This window comes from Gorilla gorilla, chromosome 3 (assembly GCF_029281585.2).
Source record: "Gorilla gorilla gorilla isolate KB3781 chromosome 3, NHGRI_mGorGor1-v2.1_pri, whole genome shotgun sequence".
NCBI lineage: Eukaryota > Metazoa > Chordata > Mammalia > Primates > Hominidae > Gorilla > Gorilla gorilla.
In genome coordinates, this window is record NC_073227.2 from 126213319 (window position 1) to 126232922 (window position 19604).

At 38.1% G+C, this 19604-nt stretch overlaps 1 protein-coding gene across 5 annotated transcripts in view; it reads left to right on the forward strand.

Annotated features, from left to right (window-relative positions):
• GSTCD (glutathione S-transferase C-terminal domain containing) overlaps positions 1–19023 on the forward strand; it is a 139024-nt gene extending 120001 nt beyond the window's left edge. For 3 of the 5 annotated variants that reach the window (XM_019025801.4, XM_055384858.2, XM_063705456.1), the window contains 4 exons: positions 5852–5985; positions 9148–9178; positions 13356–13425; positions 16730–19023. In XM_019025801.4, the coding sequence (XP_018881346.1) occupies positions 5852–5985; positions 9148–9178; positions 13356–13425; positions 16730–16866 (372 nt within the window). In that variant the 3' untranslated portion in view covers positions 16867–19023. Of the gene's footprint in view, positions 1–5851; positions 5986–9147; positions 9179–12773; positions 12946–13355; positions 13427–16729 lie in introns of those variants that run through there. The other 2 variants (XR_008679125.2, XM_055384859.2) reach the window with 2 other exon arrangements.
• Positions 19024–19604: the final 581 nt, after the last annotated feature.

The window sequence follows — 19604 nt, forward strand, 5'->3', positions numbered from 1 at the left end:
TGAAAAGCAGATTGAAGAAAAATGATAAGTTATTGAGTAGAGGAGAAGGAAGATAAAATTTAAATGCATGCCAGGCAGAGTGGCAAGAAGGCTATCAGGACACAAACCACTTTGCTCCCACAGAATCCCAGAAAAGTTTAGGAATTCAGAACATCAGAAACCTCAGAGGAAATGAATAGGGAGGGACTGAAATTGTGTTTAATTAAAAATATTATTTAGAGACAAGATTCCTGCTCTCATCTTGTGTAAACAAGAAACTACCTCTCCCCAACTCCTGAGAGAGACAGGAAGTTTATTCTATAGAAGAAACTGAACCAGAGAGGCACCAAGTATAGAGATATCAGGCATAGAGAAGGGCAATGGTGATGTGCCATACCAAGAATAAGAACTAAATGAGAATCTGCATACTGAAGGATAGATCTCTTCCCTACCCATCTGCCTTCTAATTCCAGAACCACAGAAACCAGGATCATTTCCACAATCATGAGGATTAAAAGATTCCCCTCTGTAGAAGCAGAACTGTCCCCAGAGAAAAGAACTACAGATACTACAGCTATAATTAAAAAAAAAAAAAGAAAGGCACCTGTGCAGGCTTTTTGATCACCCAATCACTAGTGAAGCCCACCAGTTTTCAAAGCCTTACTCTTTCACTCAGAATTTCCAATCAACTTTTTAGTGGTTTACTCTTTAATATGAACAGCTAAAGGAATACCAAACATGGAAAACTTCCAAAATGGAAGATAGAGACCTGTATTAGTCTGTTCTCACACTGCTAATAAAGACATACCCAAGACTGGGTAATTTATAAAGAAAAGAGGTTTAATTGATTCACAGTTCCACATGGCTAGGGAGGCCTCACAATCATGGAGGAAGGCGAATGAGGAGCAAAGTCACATCTTACATGGTGGCAGGCAAGAGCGTGTGCGGGGAAACTCCCCTTTATAAAACGATCAGATTTCATGAGACTTATTCACTATCGTGAGAACAGCATGGGAAAGACCCACCCCCATCATACAGTTACCTCCCACTGGGTCCCTTCCATGACACGTGGGAAATATGGGAGCTACAATTCAAGATGAGATTTGGGTAGGGACATAGTCAAACCATATCAAGACCAAAGCAACAAACATAATAAAGGGTCTTAGTCAGGGAGAGACTAGAGAAGATAATACATTAGTGAAACAAGGATATAATAAAAAAGAAAAAGAGGGAATGATCAGAGAACAAGAAAGGACGTCTTGAAAAATAAAAATGTTAGCCAAAATTGAAAACAAATTAAAAATTAAGAGATAAAGTATTTTTTTAAAGAAGTATAGGATACCACTTGAAAAAAAATAGAACTTAAAAAAAAAAAGAAGAAGAAAAAATGAAACTGGAAAGAAGCAAATTTTTTAAATTAGAGATTTAGTCCAGGAATCAAATACCTCAGTAATAGCAGGACCAGAAAAAGAAAACTGGTAAATCGTGGGGAGGAAAACATCAAAGAAAATACAGGAAAATGTGTTAATAATTAAGAATGCATTTCTTTTGATAAAGTTAACTTACAAAATGGCCTAAGCCAAGGCACACTGTGAAATTTCAGAACACCAAGGGTGAACAGATTTTCCCAACTGTCCAGAGGGAAAAAAAAATAGTGATATACCATAATTTAGAATCAAAATGCTATCACACTTCTTAATAGTAGTGTGGAAGGCTCAGTGACAGTGAAACAGTATCTCGAAAATTCTAACAGAAAACTTCTAATCTAAAATTCTATACCTAGCTAATCCATCAGTCTAGTAAAAAAAAGTAAAATAAAGAAAAATTCGATAGTCAAGGTCTCAATAAAATGTACATTGTACATACCCCTTTTCAGCAAGCTACTAGATAATGTGCTTCATTAAAATATAAAGTAAATAAGAAAAAGGATTAAGTGGTATCCAATACAAGAGAAAAATTTTTAGTATCATGGGAGAGGGAAGTCTTAGGGCAAGAGCTGGGCAACAGGCCTAGAAAGCATTGAGTCCATATTTTAGTAAAACGTCAGAAAGCCCAGGAAAGATGTCTCTAGGAAAGAAAAAATGGAGCTGACCAATTATTTGAAAGTTTTCAAACAGTAGAAATTTATATTGTAGAGCATTTTACAGAGCTTTTGGGTAGGGAACAACTTGGATGTTAAAAAAACAAGCAGAAACCCTGATATCCAGCACACTTCCCTCGGCAGCGAACAGTGTATACAAAACCATGAGAAAAGATGGAAAAAGGGAAGATAGTGTATAAATATGCAAAAAAAAGCCAAAAACTCCTCTCTCCTAGTAGAAAGATAATAAATAATGTCTAATATTTACAAATCAAGAGATATCAATATACATTCATCATATAGAAAAACAGATTTTCAGGAAGTAAACCAATGAATTGAACAGCATTGACTTTGGTACACAGATTTTCTTTCAGTGGTGTGGCAGTGTGTACAAAAAAGGGACTTTTAATATAATTGCATACCTTTTAGCATTATTTGAATTTTAAAGCTGATTACCTATAATATTGTTGTATGAAAGTTTTAAAAGAGGGGAAATGAGTACACAGGTGGGACTAGCCTGCTTCTCTGTCTAAGGTATCTAGAGTTAAGAATCCTTCTTCGAAAAGCAACACCGGAGAGAATGATTGGGCTGGGGCAAGTTTAGAGATCATTCAGTTCAACCTTCTCCTTTTACAGGTAGAGAATTTGAGGCTACAAGAAAGGAAGAGTGACCTAGCAAGTTAATGTGGAGGCTGGGTCTAGAAGTCCAGTCAGTGACTCTCTGTTTACTTCCATATCTAAAGAAAAGAGTAAATAGAGCATAGAGAACTAAAAAAAGAAGTTTGGTTTGGAGTCAGACACATTGAGATTAAATCTTGGCTCTTTGTTTAAAAAAAAAATTAACAATTATTTCTCTTACTTGGAGCAATATTGACCAATTTTTGTTTAAGAACTCTTTGCTTGTTTTTGTTTGTGTGTTCACATCTCTTGCTCATTTTACTCTCACTTTATTGGGCTTTTTCTTTCTTTTTAGAAGTTTGTTATATATTAAGAATATAAGCCTTTTGTTTGTGCTGTAAGTTGTCAATCCTTTCCCTACTTTGTCATTTGTCTTTTTACTTATGGTTTGGTTTTCTGCCAGTCTCTACTGAAAATACAAAAATTAGCTGGGTGTGGTGGTGGGCAGCTGTAATCCCAGCTACTTGGGAGGCTGAGGCAGGAGAATTGCTTGAACCCTGGAGGCAGAGGTTGCAGGGAGTCGAGATCACACCGTTGCACTCCAGCCTGGGTGACAAGAGCGAAACTGCATCTCAAAAATAAATAAATAAATAAAAATAAATTTTATTTTGTCAGATTTATTAACCTTACCCCTTATTGCACGTAGATTTTTAGCTTAGTTAGGAATTACTTCCCATTCCCCTTGGTTGTGCAGGAATTTACTCATATTTATTGCATTTTAAATCTCTAATGCATTCAAAATTTATTTCCTATGTGTGATGAGAGGAAAAGATCTAATTTTTATTTTTTTATATGGCTGTCTGGTTAACCAAACATTACTTATTACAAAGTCCATCTTTTCTCCCTGGTTTGAAATACCACCTTTATTGTATGATAAATTTCCATATCCAATGGTTGTTTTGGTCTATATCTCTCTTCATTATTTGCCTGTTATTTCTGAGTTTCATTTGATAACAGTGAAAACTAGGAGTATGTGATGCAGTAAAACCTTTTCAACCGAAAACCTATTATTAGTAGACAATGATTGCATTATCTATAAACTATTGTATAAATAGTTATTCAAGTTACTTATTTTGTTTAAATGAAGGAAATAAACTCACTTTTTTGCATGTAGTGTAAGGAATGTGAACCTAAGTAAAGAGAGACTTATATAAGTAAATTTTCTAAACTCTTTTTTGCTCAGAGCCTGAAGAGGGTTTTGTAGAGAAGCCGCCTGGTACATGGGGTCAGGCTTTGAGGTCAGCATCCTGCCCCTCAGTAGCTGTTTTGTTGTGGGCAAGTTCTTAATTTCCCAAGACTTCATTTCCTCGCATCTAAATTGGAGATATTAAAGTCTTTCAGGGATGTTGTGAGCATAGTTCTGAGTGCCATCACCCAGCACAGCATAGTGCCAGCACATAAACACTCAGTAAATGTCAGTTTGCTTTCCCTCCAGGGTAAGATGTGTCTATAATTTTTACTATGAAATTTTCTCCAACTAGTCATGAAAATAAGGATTAGCCTGTTTTTTACTCTGAAAAGCTAAAAGAAGCAGATGAGAAATCAAGGTTATTTACTTTCCCACTCCCTGTAGTTGTTGCTGCCTTTACTGGATACCAGCCTTCCTAGGCTGTTTTCAGAGTGAAACAAGAAAGGTGGGATGACAGCAACATGGAGATTGTTGACTTCTATGTGGTTCATGTAAGTCTAGAAGGAGGAGGAGGAATTCAGGAGGAGGATTAAGAACAGAGATCTTGCTTTCCTCTTCCTGATAGAGTATTGTTTGTATTGTTTTTAGCTTTCCAGTTCAAAGGGGGCATCTGGTTTATAATATTTTACTTTCGCTGGGCGCAGTGGCTCATGCCTGTAATCCCAGCACTTTGGGAGGCCGAGGTGGGCGGATCATCTGCGGTCGGGAGTTCGAGACCAGCCTGACCAACATGGTGAAACCCCATCTCTACTAAAAATACAAAAGTAGCCAGGCGTGGTGGCACATGCTGTAATCCCAGCTACTCGGGAGGCTGAGGCAGAAGAATTGCTTGAACCCGGGAGGCGGAGGTTGCAGTGAGCCGAGGTCGTGCCATTGCACTCCAGCCTGGGCAACAAGAGCAAAACTCTGTCTCAAAAAAAACAAAAAAAAAACAGTTTCTAAAATTTACAGAAAATCTCCTCTTTACCCTGAGAGCCCCTCCCTACCCTGAAGTTGGTGAGGGAAGATTATAATTCATTACAATTTATGTTTGTTCAGAATGAAATGGAGATGTGAGGGGTTTTTTTGGTGTTTTTTGTCAAAATCCAGTACAGGTTATTCATCTTTCAGAATCCCCACATCTGATTTTCACTGAGAGTCCTATTTAGGCTTTATTTGGCCTAAGAATTTTCATAATTATCTCATTTGTAGTAAGATTATAGTAAGTATAGATATAGTAAGTATAGATATACTTAAGGATATGTGTTTTAAAAACACTTAAAAATCGTTTTGAGTTATTTTTATGAGTTATTGAAGCCCCACTCAGTATTCTAATTCATAATTTCATTCAATCCTTTTAAAATAAACTCATTGAAAATAGTTCCTGTAACTCATCATTCAATGTTAAGGATTGTTATTATGTGAAAACATCTTAAAAGGTACTACATGATATGATTCAGTTAGTTTTAATACAGCCCTGATTAGATTATGTTAATATGGCATTTGAGGAAGTGTTTTCAAATACAGTTTTATTTAATTTTTGCAACAGCATTGTGATATGTCAGTATTGTTAACCATCATTTATAGTTGAAGAGATTAAGGCCCAAAGAAGCTAAATTTTAAGTGGCTCAGGGTTATATAGGCAACCAGAGTAATAGACTCGAAATTCCTGTTTCGAATCTAGTGTTCCTGGAACGATGCTATAGTTTAGATAAACACTTGTGTTAATTTTTCCACACTAAAATTGCATCAAATTTTCCGTTGAATGAATCTTATGCTTTATTTGCAATATTCCATTTGTAACCTTTCAAACTTGCTTAGTTTTCATAATTAATTGATATGTGTAGCTAAGTAGTCCTCTGGTATGGCCAAATGAGAACTATTTAAAAGGCATAAAAATTGCACTGTGAGGGAACTTAGTGCTAAGGCCTGGTTTTATTTTGTAGGTAGCATTGCATGCTTGTGGAGTGGCAACAGACATGGTGATTGAGCACTGTATCAAAACACGGGCTTCCTTCGTCACATGCCCTTGCTGTTATGGTTTCATTCAGAACACCTCAAAGTTCAATTTTCCAAAAAGGTGAGAAATTCAGTGTTCTACATAAGACACCAACATGGGTATAAGCCAGGACACAAAACTTGTTTGATATAAAGTTGCAATGACTTAATTTTTGGCTCATTTCTTCTTTCCACAATGCCAAATATTGTTTGTAAATTGTATAAGGAAGAGAAGAACTCCTTTATGTTTGTCCCTGATTTTTCCCCTGGATCCAGTTTTTACTGAAATTTAGAAGCAAGGCTATCCAGGAGACAGGCAACTAGAAGTCTATTGGCTTTAGCACTTCTCTCTGTATTTCCGAATAAATTTAAAACTGTAACCGTACATAATGTCTATGAGAGGCAGTCAAGTATAGTAAAGTGTTTAGGACCTGGAAGTATAGTGCCTGAGGGAAAATACTAGCTCCTTATCATTTTATAAGGCAAATTACTTAAACTCTTTTTGCCTTAGTTTTCTTGTCTACAAAATGAGGGTTATGATAATAACTACCTCAAGGTTTTTGTGAAAATTTAATGATATGTGTAAAGCCTTTAGAAGTGGCAAGAATAAGTATTCAATAAATGTGAACTGTTGCTAATAATGGTAGCAATGTCACAGGATCCTTGGGGTGTCGCTTTGCCAGCTGGATCCTCTGTGGTTGGTGGAGCGTTTGCCTGAGTTTTGCTTGGGCCCACTGGGCTCATTCCACTCACTCAGCCTGGCAGGCTGCTCTTGGCTTGCACTACCAGCACAGATCCCACACCTGCCAAGGGTGAGCCAGCTACAGAGTGGTGAGGGGTACATGAATGAGCAAGCACAGGGTCCGGCCACTTCACACAGCCAGGCATGCTGGCTGCTGTGGGGCAGGGATTTCCAGGCACCATCTTGAGTGCTGGCTCCCTGCGAGGCTGCAGCTGGACCAGGTGTACTGCAAGCAGCTTCCACTGTGAGCACTAGGGAACACAGTGGCAACCAGAAGCTTGGAAACGCCAGGAGCCACAGAACCCCTCAGAGGGTATCACAGCCCTGGCTCAGGGAGGTCCTATGACTGGGCTCCCTGAAGGGCCACATCTCTTCTCTCCTTCTCTCTTCTCTCCTTCTCATGCTTGCAACATGGCGAGTGGGTGTATTTGGGGGCAGGGGGGCATGTGAGCCCTGTTTGTGTTACAACTCTTAGTCCTGCCATTTGGCAGGTCCTGAGTTCTTGTCCCAAATCGAGGAAGAATGAGGTACACAGACAATTGGAGGATGAGCAAGGCAAAGAGGTGCTTTATTGATCAACAGTACAGCTCTCAGGAAATAAAGTGGGTAGCTCCTCTCCACAGACAGTCATCTCAATGTCTGCTCAGCTCTCAGCCGAGAGGAGACCCACAGAGGGTAGGTCTCTCCACAGGCAGGTCATCCCAATGTCTACTCAGCTCTCAGGTGGAAGGAGACCCGCAGTGGGTAGCTGCTGTCTTCAGGCAGGTCATCTCATCTCATCTCATCTCATCTCTGCAACCCTCAGCAGAGAAGAGATCCAGAGTGGGTAGCTTCTTTCCGCAGGCAGGTCATCCATTGTCTGCCTAAGTCTGGCAGAGTCCGGGGTTTTTATGGACTCCAGAGGGAAGGAAATGCATGCTGATTGGTCCATGGGTGGCCATGGGTGGGCCTGGAAAAAGCACTCTAAGTTCTCACTTTGGTCCACGGAGCTGGCCTGGCTCCATGGCCTGGCCACGGTTCGGCCGTGGCCTGGCCGAACCCCAGGCTTCGGGCCATTCCTGGGTTGATGGTGGGGCTTCAGCAGGGACCTGCCCCTTTCTACCTAGGAGTCTGTCTGCCTCCTGTTGCCATCAACCTGCCATCCATGGTGCCCATGGCACCCAGGCTGTTTGTGCCAAGGGGTGCCTGCAGGCCCATGTCAAGCTGCCCTCAGTCCCCCCTTGGTGTCCATCTCATGCTCATCAGCGCCCAAAGTCCAGAGGGGGCTGAGGCGGGGGTGGGGGCTGGCATGTCAGCACCACCTTGAGTGCACACATACCTGGCCAGGTCACCACAGTGCCTGGGCTCAGCCTCAACTTTTGGTGGCCTTTACAGTATGTTACTACCACTTCCTGTCTTTTTCACATCTATGTAGATTTACTGACATTTGTCCTCCCTTGTCCTTTGAACTGATATCTTTAGAAAGTTTCTTTGTGAATAAGACCTATCTCAATCACCAAAAATACAGTTGGGAATTTATAAATAGCATACTGTTTCTATAGTACATGGAAAGAAGTACTCTTTTCAAACAAACTAATTGGCACTAATAAATTTAGTATCAAATGTATAAGTCAATGTTTTTGAATGACTTAAGAGTGAAGGTTATAGCATTAATAAAAGACAAATGTTTATGGAATTGAATGTATGTTTATCTTTATTAGCTGTGACAACAGTGATTTCCTGATGTATTAATCATGCCTTTTTAAATTTTCTGATGTTTTACTATTTGCTGATCCTGGAGAGACTGTTCCTCCCAGGGCTAGCCAATTCCTAGAGATAGTAAAGGTCTTATCAACAAACATACCTTGCATAAGTAAACCAACCAACCCAGAGCCCTTACCGCACAACTACCTCCTTTATCAAGCTCTTATTACTTCCAGGCCACTATCCCCCTGCCCTACTACCCTAGGGCCAGATATCAAACAAGCAGGAACGGCCCTATGCCTGAGTTCACTGAAATTATTCAAACTAGCCACTCCCAAGCCTGCTTACCTCACCTTTTTCTTCCCATGGAAACCTCTGCCTCCTGACCTATACTGGTGTTTCCCCATGTGGCCCTTCATCACATGGCATGCCCCCTCTTCTTGGGGAACTGTGAGTAATAAAGTATCTTTTCAATGGCAGTCCTCTCCTGATCTGTTGGCTGTGCACATCTGAATAACAGTAAAACCCACATGTTAAAACACCTGGATCTTAGTGTTCCCATGAGGGATAGAGACAAAAAAGGTGCTCCTCTAACAGTGTAAACAATCTGTGGGATAGATTTCTTAAAATTAATAACATATTGATGATATGCTTTTCTGTCTTTTTATAAAAGCATTTCAAACTGGCATAGTTTTTACTTCACCATAGCATTTTATGCTTTCTACATACAAAGCATATTTTTATATAATTTAGTTTCTTCAAGATTATCTTACTCTTAATATTTAGAATGATGACTAATTCCTTTTTTTTCTATTTCAGTGAACAATTCAAGAAAACTTTATCATACAAGGTAACCTTGAAAAGATCTAGATATCATCCTAATACACTTTTTATCCTTTATATTTTTCCCTCTCATATTTCTAGTGGAGTAAATAATCTATAGTTATAATTGAATAACTCATGAATGTCTAATATGGGTTTCTTTTTCTCTTTCTTTTGCAAATCTAGATTAACTCTTCAAGTAGGTAACAAGATTTGTGAAGGGTCTGAGATTTTAACTATACTTGCAGTCTAACAAGTTAGCCTGCCCAGTGGATGCTGGCAGAAGATATGAGACCCCTAAGTCAGAGACAAAAGACAGTTTGTTGCTCATGGCAATAGTGGTAGCCACAATACCATTGTTTTCACACTGACTCTCTACAGCCCAATTCCCACAGGGCAGAAGCAAATGGGCCAGGTAACACCTGCCCTTTTGTTCCAGAGGGAGAAACTATATATTTTCCAAGGCTGTTTACTCTGTAAACGTGCTTGAAAAAATAATCTATAACAGAGGAAAATTCTTTTGTAAAAGGTCAGATAGTAAATAGTTTAGGCTATGCTGGCCATAACAAATCTCCAAGTATTCCTCTCATTGTCCTTGACATTCTTATTGTTTTTGTTGTTGGTTTACAACTCTTTAAAAATATAAAAACTTTCTTAATTCACAAGCCACACAAAAACTGGTCATAGGCTAGACTTGGCCTATGGGCCAAACCTTGCTGACCATTGGTCTGGAACAAAGACAGTCAGTGTCTCTGCTTGTAAAACATGAAGAAACACAAGAGACCCATAGAGAATTGTCTTCCAAAAGTAGTCAGAACATACATAGTTTTTAGTCACCAATCTGATCAAAACAGTTTCTAGCTTCCTAAACATCACCACTATCCAATTAACTGGTCAATAGCATGATATAATACAATTTAAGAAATGATAATATTTGAGAAAAATATATAAATAATTCCATTAGAAGTTGACAAATTCATTTGGATTCTTAGTCAATGCCACTTTTTGCACAGACTCACTAAAAACATAGTCTCCTTTTATATACCAGCCCCTATATTTTAGGACTTTTACTTTCTCTTCCATCAAACAGTTGAAATATAGTGAGGTATAGTTACCTAAAAATGTTCATGGTTACCACATCAGCAGCTGTATCTCCTTAATTCCTGCTTTATAACTCAAATGCCCACTTCCAGTTCTGTCTCTTACCACCTTATGTGCTACTCACACCTTCCCCTCTTCCTACCAACCCCGCACCCTGTACAAATATGCACAGATATGGAGAGGGGAGAACTTTTAATGTTCATGCTTTCAGCCAAAACCACAACATTGCCGGCCTTCACCTACTAGATTAAAAGTGTACATATTTTAGGAAACTGTATGATTTTGGAAGAAACATTAGGACCCAAGAAACTTTATTTGCATAACATTCAAAACATCTCACCTTTCTTTCACGAGGCTATGTCAATAAAGTAGAAAATAAATTGAGAAAACAGCCCAGGTGCAGTGGCTCACACCTGTAAACCCAGCACTTTCGGAGGCCAAGGCAGGCAGATCACTTGAGAACAGAATTCAAGACCAGCCTGACCAACATGGTGAAACCCTGTTTCTACTAAAAATACAAAAATTAGCCGGGTGTGGTGACACACACCTGTAATCTCAATTACTCAGGAGGCTGAGGCACGAGAATTGATTGAGATCAGGAGGCAGAGGTTGCAGTGAGCTGAGATTGTGCCATTGCATTCCCATTCCAGCCTGGGTGAGAGAGTGATACTCTGTCTCAAGAAAAGAGAGAGAGAGAGAGGAGAGAAGAAAGAGAGAGGAGAAGAAAAGAAAGGAAAAGGAAAGAAAAGAAAAAAGAACTCGGGAAAACAAAAACTAGACCCCTGTTTCTAATCCCTCCTTTGAGTGATGCTAGTTAAACCAAACAATGAAAGGATGTATGGAAAAAATCAAGGGTGGTGAAGAGATAGGCTGCCCATGGTCTCCTGGCTAGAAAAGAATGTAAAATTTCTACAGTAGGGACAGGGCACACAGAGTCTTTCAGAAAGCAGAAACTCCCCAGTACACCAGTCATAACCTTTATCTACTCTTTCTCCAACACCCCCAAAAGCTGCTTGGCCTTTTGAAGGCCTCAGAACTTTGTGCCAAAGTATCTTGAGACTCACTTTGGAAGTGTTTTTCTCTACAGTTCAATTTAGACAGCAACCTTTACTGAGTACCTACCATGTGCCTTGCCCTTTCAGAACTTGATTTTGACCAAAGAGAACATACACACAAATAATTCCAATAAAATATGGTGAGACTTATCAGTACAAGAGAACTGAATCTTATCTGAGATTGTGATTGCCTTGACATTACCATTATATAAAATGAATCTTAATTTACAAACACCATGAGGACAAAGTGCACACTGTTTCTTCAAGTCATGTAATTCTAAATTATCCTTCTCTCCTTTAGTTGATGCCTGTTAGTTTGTGGGGAGTTAAAGCTATTAATTGAAACCATTTTATTAGTTTCTCACCCATTGCCATGAAATTTTATAGTGAGCATTAAAATGTTTTTTTAAGCATACAAGTTTAGACAAAGATATCCCTTTTAAAAAACCAACATTGCCACAATCATTTCACTTATTAAAAATGGAGGCTTCAAATTTAATGTACAGAATACTAAAGGAACAAATGATGAATCTGAATTTAACCTGTTTGCTAAGCTGACAGGTGAGATTATGTACACACTTAGAAACAATAGCTGTTCTGAATGAACAGTTGTCGTGGGATCATTGCTTCATTTCAACTCTGCCTAATCACTCACTTTTGGCTACATGCAGATTTAAGAGTACTGTGCAAAATCATCAACCCTGCTTTTAAAGCCTTCTTTTCTTTTTCATTAATGCACTCTTTTCTAAGATTGTTAAGCAGAAGTAATAATCAGGTCCTTACCTCAGGCCGTCTTTACAGTTTGTCTTAAGGCAGAAAGGGATACACTTCCTGCAGCCTTTTGGAGTGAGAGAAAGAAATCAGGCTTCTTTCCTCTAAAAGGACTAAGTGAAGGGAAGAGTCAGGAAAAGCCAAGAACTAGCTACCACGCTGCTGGATATCCCAGAAAACTACAGAAGCCACACAGTGATCTGCATTGCTTCCTTTTCCTCTGATAGAATGAAAAGCCACTTAGGCCAGGCGCGGTACCTCATGCCTGTAATCCCAGCACTTTGGGAGGAAGAGGCGGGCAGATCACGAGGTCAGGAGTTCGAAACCAGCCTGGCCAACATGGTGAAACCCTGTCTCTACTAAAAAAAATAAATAAATACAAAAATTAGCCAGCATGGTGGCGTGCGCCTGTAGTGCCAGCTACTCAGGAGGCTAGGGCAGGAGCATTGCTTGAACCCAGGAGGCGGAGGTTGCAGTGAGCCGAGATTGTGCCACTGCACTCGAGCCTGGGCAACAGAGCAAAACTCCGTCTCAAAAAAAAAAAAGAAAGAAAGAAAAGAAAACCCACTTAGCAAGACTGCCTAGAACCACATTCCAGAGTTTCGAATACATTTTATAAAAGAAAAATATAAGTGAATTTTTGGTCTTTTAATTTAACACATAATAGCAAAATGTAACCATATTTTTATATTTCAGCTAAAAGCAACTGGGCAAAATGACCCTGAGGATTTTCTGTGCATCTGTTCTTAAGAACTACATCTGGGCCAGCTGGGCATGGTGGCTCATACCTGTTAATCGCAGGACTTTGGAAGGCTGAGGCGGGCGGATCACCTAAGGCCAGGAGTCCGAGACCAGCCTGGCCAACATGGTGAAACCCCATTTCTACTGAAAAAAAAATACAAAAAATACAAAAAATTAGCCAGATGTGGTGGCATGTGCCTGTAGTCCCAACTACACGGAGGCTGAGGCATGAGAATCACTGGGAGTCTGGGAGACGAAGGTTGCAGTGAGCCAAGATCGCGCCACTGCACTCCAGCCTGGGCGACGGCGAGACTGTCTCAAAACAAAACAAAAAAATACAGTGTACTTGAAGGGAAGAAATTATTAAGTACCATCTTCTGAAAGTTTACTTTTTTCAAAAATACTATTTGTGCAGTACTTTATTCAATTAAACAATGTTGAACTCCAGAAAAATGAGGTAGTTTTTTTGATGGTTGTTTTTATAACTTTGAAGCAGAAGATAAAAATAAACCCACATTCTATTGCTTTTTCTTTTAGGAACACATGATTCTGTGCAGATTTGCAGACCAGACAGCTGTCCAGCTCCCACCCCAACGAAGGCTCATAGGTATGTGTTTTCACAGAGCAGCTGTTGAGTGTATTATGCACAATATGACTGGGAATGATCGGACCAAGTCTATATGGGAAAAATTTAGCAACATGAAGTCTATTTTTCAATGAGAAACTAAATATGTTCTTCCCAAAAAAACTTAATTCATATTGAAAAGGGTATTGTAACTATAACATTTTATCTTATTTTGGTTAACTTTAATACTTTTAAATGTATTTTGAATGTTTGTACATTGAGTAGAATTCTTACATTAAATCTGTTACTGTTATGAACAAACTGCAAGATCTATCAAAAGCCATAAAAGAAAATAATAAAGATTAAAAAGTCAACTATATATACCAAAATTGATGCATTATAAAATGTATACACAGGGATGATAATGTTTTCTTTCTCAGGAAAAAGGATACTTGTGTATTATTTATCATAGATGAATTTGTTTGACAATATTAAATATTACCTAAATTGGAAGACCACAGAAACATTTCAAGTTTAATAAGTAATTGATTTATTGAAGACTTCACTTTAGAAAAAGCAATCACATTTAAAAGAATAACAGCAGTTAATAGTTATACATTTAAGCACTGAGCTAAATGCTCTTGACTGTTATATTGGTAAATTCTTACAAATATACATAGGGGGTAGGTACTATTATTTACATTTTAATGATAAGAAAACTGAGATAAAAGCTTTCCTGGGGTCCTTCATCTGGTAGATGATGGAGCTATACTATGAACCCAAATTATTTGATTCTGGACATGAAGTTCTTGTCCACCTTAGTTACTGATTCCCAGCATACTGGTGTCATATCAGGGTTTAAGATAAGTGGGTTCAGTCAAAACTAATCTTAAAATTATTCAGAGAAACCCAACATTGGACACCATCATATTTTTTCTCTAAATTTACAATGTAGCCCCTTTTCCTCCATGATATACTAGAAAACAGATTGTTGTTTCTTTGGCTGAGCACCAGATGAAGCTGTTAGCTTACATTCAGAGACCAAGTCGTATGAGAAATTCTTATCTTTAAACTCTAAAATCAAAGGCAGCATAGCAAGATGCTCACACTTGGAGACCTGAGACCTGAGACTCAAGGAGTACGTGATTCCTTCTCTTTCTCACTCTCTGCAGCATAAACATTTGGAAAGAACTCATTCTCTCTTGCCTGCAACCTCTTTGTCTTTCAATGCCTTTCCTTCTTGCTCCTCCTTTTCCCATCTCCAACACTTTGAATTAATCAAATACACATTTGATGAGACTCCACTCACTAGACCCATGTCTTAGTCTGTTTTGCACTGCTATAACACAATACCATAGACTGGGTAATTCATAATGAACAAATTTTTTTTTGGCTCACATTTCTGGAGGCTAGGAAGTCCAAGATCAAGGGGCTGGCATCTGGTGAGGGTCTTCTTCCTGCATCATAACATGATGAAAGGCATCACATGGCAAGAGAGAGAGCAAGAGAAGGCTGAACTTGTCCTTTTATAAGGAACTCACACTCTAGATAATGAACCCACTACCATGATAATGGTATTAATTCATTCACTCCACCCTCTTGGCCTAATGACCTCACATTAGGCCCCACTTCCTAACACTGTTGCATTGCGGATTCAGTTTCCAACACATGCTTTCTGGAGGACACATTCAAATGATAGCAATCCAATGAAGACATAATTAGTATGGTGGATGGATGGGTACATGGTAGATGTGTGTTTTAGGTATCAAACTAAAGGGGAGTAGCTGGCAGGGAAGTTGCTAGAGTGGCGGGGGTGGGTGGCATTTGGCAATGGGAAGAACAGGGGGAATCACATTGAGAGAAAGCTGTCACGTCTACATCTCTGCTTCACACAGGCCATTCCTCCCCAGGCCCACAAAGGTAGACTACCAGCAGCTAAATTTCAGTTGTAGAGACACTTCAACATGTGAAAACATGAAATTCTTCTACATAATGGAAAAGGAAAAATTAACTGGACTGGGATCAAAGCCAAGGGTAAATGAGCTGCAATGTAAACCCTGGGTGGGTACTTAAGGAATGTAGAGCATCCCATTCTGACAGAGAATGTTTCATTTTAAACTAAAAAGTAGATGGGAGAAACATTTACAGATGTCTTAAAGGAAAGACAATATTTTAAGGGAAAAAAAAGAATGTCAGCCATAAGGCTGTTAATGAAGAAGGGATGATTTTGCCTAAATGGAATTCTGGACATCTCTTTTTATATCATTTCTAACACAGTTTATTCTTTGTGGGATGGGCTCTTTTAAGGAAAATGTACAAAATAAACATTTTAAATGTGAGTCTCTCATTGCTAATTCTTACCTACTGATTTCACCTTCCACTGTTTTTTTCTGTGAGGATTCTGTTGTTCATAGAACTTTTCTATTTTGGTGATCTGTCTTCATTTCTGAAGTTGTTTAAGTTTATCAGTTTCCACTGTCATTCAATGTTTAGGCATTATTATAATTGTTTAGGAAAAATATAATGAAGTTCTGCATAGTCAGTAATCTTTTTCCAGGAGGATGAAGAAGCTTATATATTGAATTTAAAGCAATTGAAAGTATAAAAGTAAATCATGGCTTTGAATATATTCAGCCCCAAATCATTTTTCCCAAGCTACTTTTAAAGTTTGTGTTTGCCAAAGGAAAACAAATTAACTGCTTTTCTTGCCAGTCAGGTTTCCTTTTTTGTCTTCCAAAGATTGTAAATGAAATACAATACCACTATTTTGTAGAGGTACAGGAGCTCAGAAAATTAAGAGTATACTACACTCAACATTACATTTCCACCTGAAATAAAAGGCATGTAATTGAGAATTTTCTCAAATATTTTTCATTTCTCACTTCTTCATAGCCCTAAAAAACTTCAGCTGGAAAAGCTAATGTCTTTCAGACACCACTTAATCAGCATGTTATTTTAAATATTCTTAAAGACAAATTTTTTTTCCACATTACAGATAATCTAGTTTTATAGGGAAAGCAGAGAAAAGGTCTTTAAATATATTTTTAACCAAAGTAGGAAATACAGTCTGAGGCTCTAATTTGAGATTTGCTTATAAATACATCTGAAAAGGTTAACATTCTTTAAATTATTAGCAGAGGCAAATATATGAAGTGCCATGTTTTTGTCACCATCATCTTTCCACATTGATCAAGAAGTAAATTGAAAGAAACTAAACAAGACTTAGGGGTACAAAGCATGCTCCATAGTACTTGCAAATTTTGTCACTATATAGATTCCCTTAAACAAACTGAAATTGTCCTGCTAGTGAAAGGGTGTCTCATGATACCATTTGACTGTGTTTCAGGAAAACAGTGCATGTGCTTGGTGGATCTGGATCGAGCAAGAGCTGCAGAAGAATGTGGATACTCCGTTCAAGTGATATCCATGGAGCCAGAGAGCTGCTCTCCCAAAAATAACATGATTGTGGGAGTCCCCATTTAAAATGAGATATTCACATTTGATATTTTGCCATCCGTCTTCACGTTGGATGCCCAGTGGCATTCAGGAGGTTCTTGGCATAACTAGGAAACAGCATTAGCCATCTTGAACGTATTGTGCTCAGGAAGGAAAGCAACAGGGAAATCTTGGAAGTAAAGGCTCCCTGCAAAGCATCACAAATGCTCTTACAATGTGTGATTAAAGGACTGCTGGTTTTTATAGTGAGAATCCCCTGAAGTCTCAGCTGCCAAAAGAGTAATACTAGTGGAGGTTCCATCACAGGAATAACAATTTCCTTCTCACTTCACAAGCTCCTCTGATCTTGCCAATGTGATGTTTAATTCAAAACAGTGCACTTACAGCCTTTATTTTATACTTATTTAGATATTCACATGGGGACTGAAAGTAGACTCAGTGGAGTTTTTTGTTTTTTATATTTTTAACAATTGTACTTTTTCTATCACTTTAAAAAAATCTAGTCAGGTAATTATAGTATAGTTATTTTTAAGCTGGGGTTAGTTGAACTTGTATAGCATTTAATATACTCCTTTTAAATATATTTCTGCCAGCCATGGTGGCTCATGCCTATAATCCCAGCACTTTGAGAGGCCAAGGTGGGAGGATCATTTGAGCCCAGGATATCGAGACCAGCCTGCGCTACAAAAAAATCCAAAAAATGAGGTGGGAGGATCACTTGAGCCCAGGAAGTCAAGGCTGCAGTGAGCCTTGATAGCGCCACTGCACTCCTGCCTGGGTGACAAAGCGAGACCCAGACTCAAAATAAATCAATGAATGAATTAATAAACAAATAAATAAATAAATTTCCCATAAATTACCAAATGAGATTGTCACTGGTTCATATTATTAAATAATTGCCATAAATTTCCTATTATGGGAAGGTGGAATTTGGACATACATTTTAACAATAAGTACATTGATTAATACACTTAAGTTTATAAGTAATTATTGAGGATCCAGTATTTTCAAGACCTTGGCCTAGTTTCTTTTCAATTCAAAGATGAGTTGCAAAAGACATAATGTTTTGCCTATGGAAGTAAATCATCTAGAAGAAAAAGATTAAAGAATTAGTTAAGCTTTTTTTTTTTTTTTTTTTTTTTTTGAGACAGAGTTTCGCTCTTGTTGCCCAGGCTGGAATTCAGTGGCTCGATCTTGGCTCACCACAACCTCTGCATTCTCCTGCCTCAGCCTCCCGAGTAGCTAGGATTATAGGCACCTGCCACCATGCCTGGCTAATTTTGTTTGTAATTTTAGTAGAGATGGGGTTTCTCCATGTTGGCCAGGCTGGTTTCGAACTCCTGACCTCAGGTGATCTACCCACCTCAGCCTCCCAAAGTGCTGAGATTACAGGCCTGAGCCACCTCACCTGGCCATGTTCTTTATGGAATACTACAATGTGTTGTCACAGGATTTGTTATTCAGATGTCAATCATTTTTATTGATATATTTCTGGGTAAAACTTATTAGTGGTGTGAGGAGTGCAGAATATGGAAGCTTACCTAAATTCTTTTTCTGCCAGCCAACATTTTAAAAGACAAATGATGCATCCTTTCTCAATGCTGCTAATTCTTTAAATTTTACATGTCCCAATTTATTCCATTTGAGATTTATTTTAATGTTTTCAATCCCTGTGTAACATGTATCATAAGGAGAAAGCACTATCATTGATCATCACTATGGATTAAAATATAGGAATATTTTACAGGGCAGTATGGGTGGGGGTGGGAGACATATTGGAATCGTGTTTTCTGGGATAAAATTTTTAAAAAGAATTAATCATTAGCCCTGAGTATTTTAGTCATTTGTGCCTATAGAAAACAACATGCTCTTTTATTGTGGACTTTCTTCTTTTAATTGAGGTTTAATTTATATACAATACAATAACAGATTTTTAAGTATTCATTTGAGATGTTTTGACAACTGTATATACACATGTAACCATCACTGGAATCAGATATAGAATATTCCCCTTAAATATTGTCAGGTAAACACATTGAGAATATTTTTTCCAGTCTGTGGCTTACCTACTTATTTTCATAATGAATGTTTTAATTGTGATGAAGATTTAACTTACCCTTTTACTTTAATGATTAATATTTTCTGTGTTCTTTCTAATAAATTTTACCAACTCTGAGGTTATAAGATTTCTCCTAAGATTTTTTTTGTAGAAACTTTATGGTCCTAGCTTATTACATTTAGGTCTATGATCGATCTCAAACCAAACTCACATATAAAGGCAGGTAGGTTTTGAGGAATATATAGTTGTTTCAGCATCATTAAATAAAAATCCATTCCTCTCTTCATTGAACTGCCTTGGCACCTCAGTTGAAAATCAGTTCATCTATATGTATGGTTCTATTTCTGAATTCTCTAGTCTTTTCCATTAATCTGTTTGTTTTGATTGCTGTAGCTTTATAGTAAATCTGGAAATCAGGTAGTTTGTCTCCCAATTTTATTTTTCATTCTCTAGATTATTTTGGCTGTCTGGATCCATTGTATCCCCAGATAAATCGTAGAATTGACTTATCAATTTCTTTTTAAAATTTTACCAAAAAAGCTTGCTGGGATTTTTGATATTGCCTGTTCTCTTTAGGTCAACTTGAGGAAAATGAATGTCTTAACAAGATTGAATCTTATAATCTATGAAGATATCTTTGCATGTGTTTAGGTCTCCTTTAATTACTCAGAAACATTTTGTAATTTTCTGTGTAGAAGATTTGTTT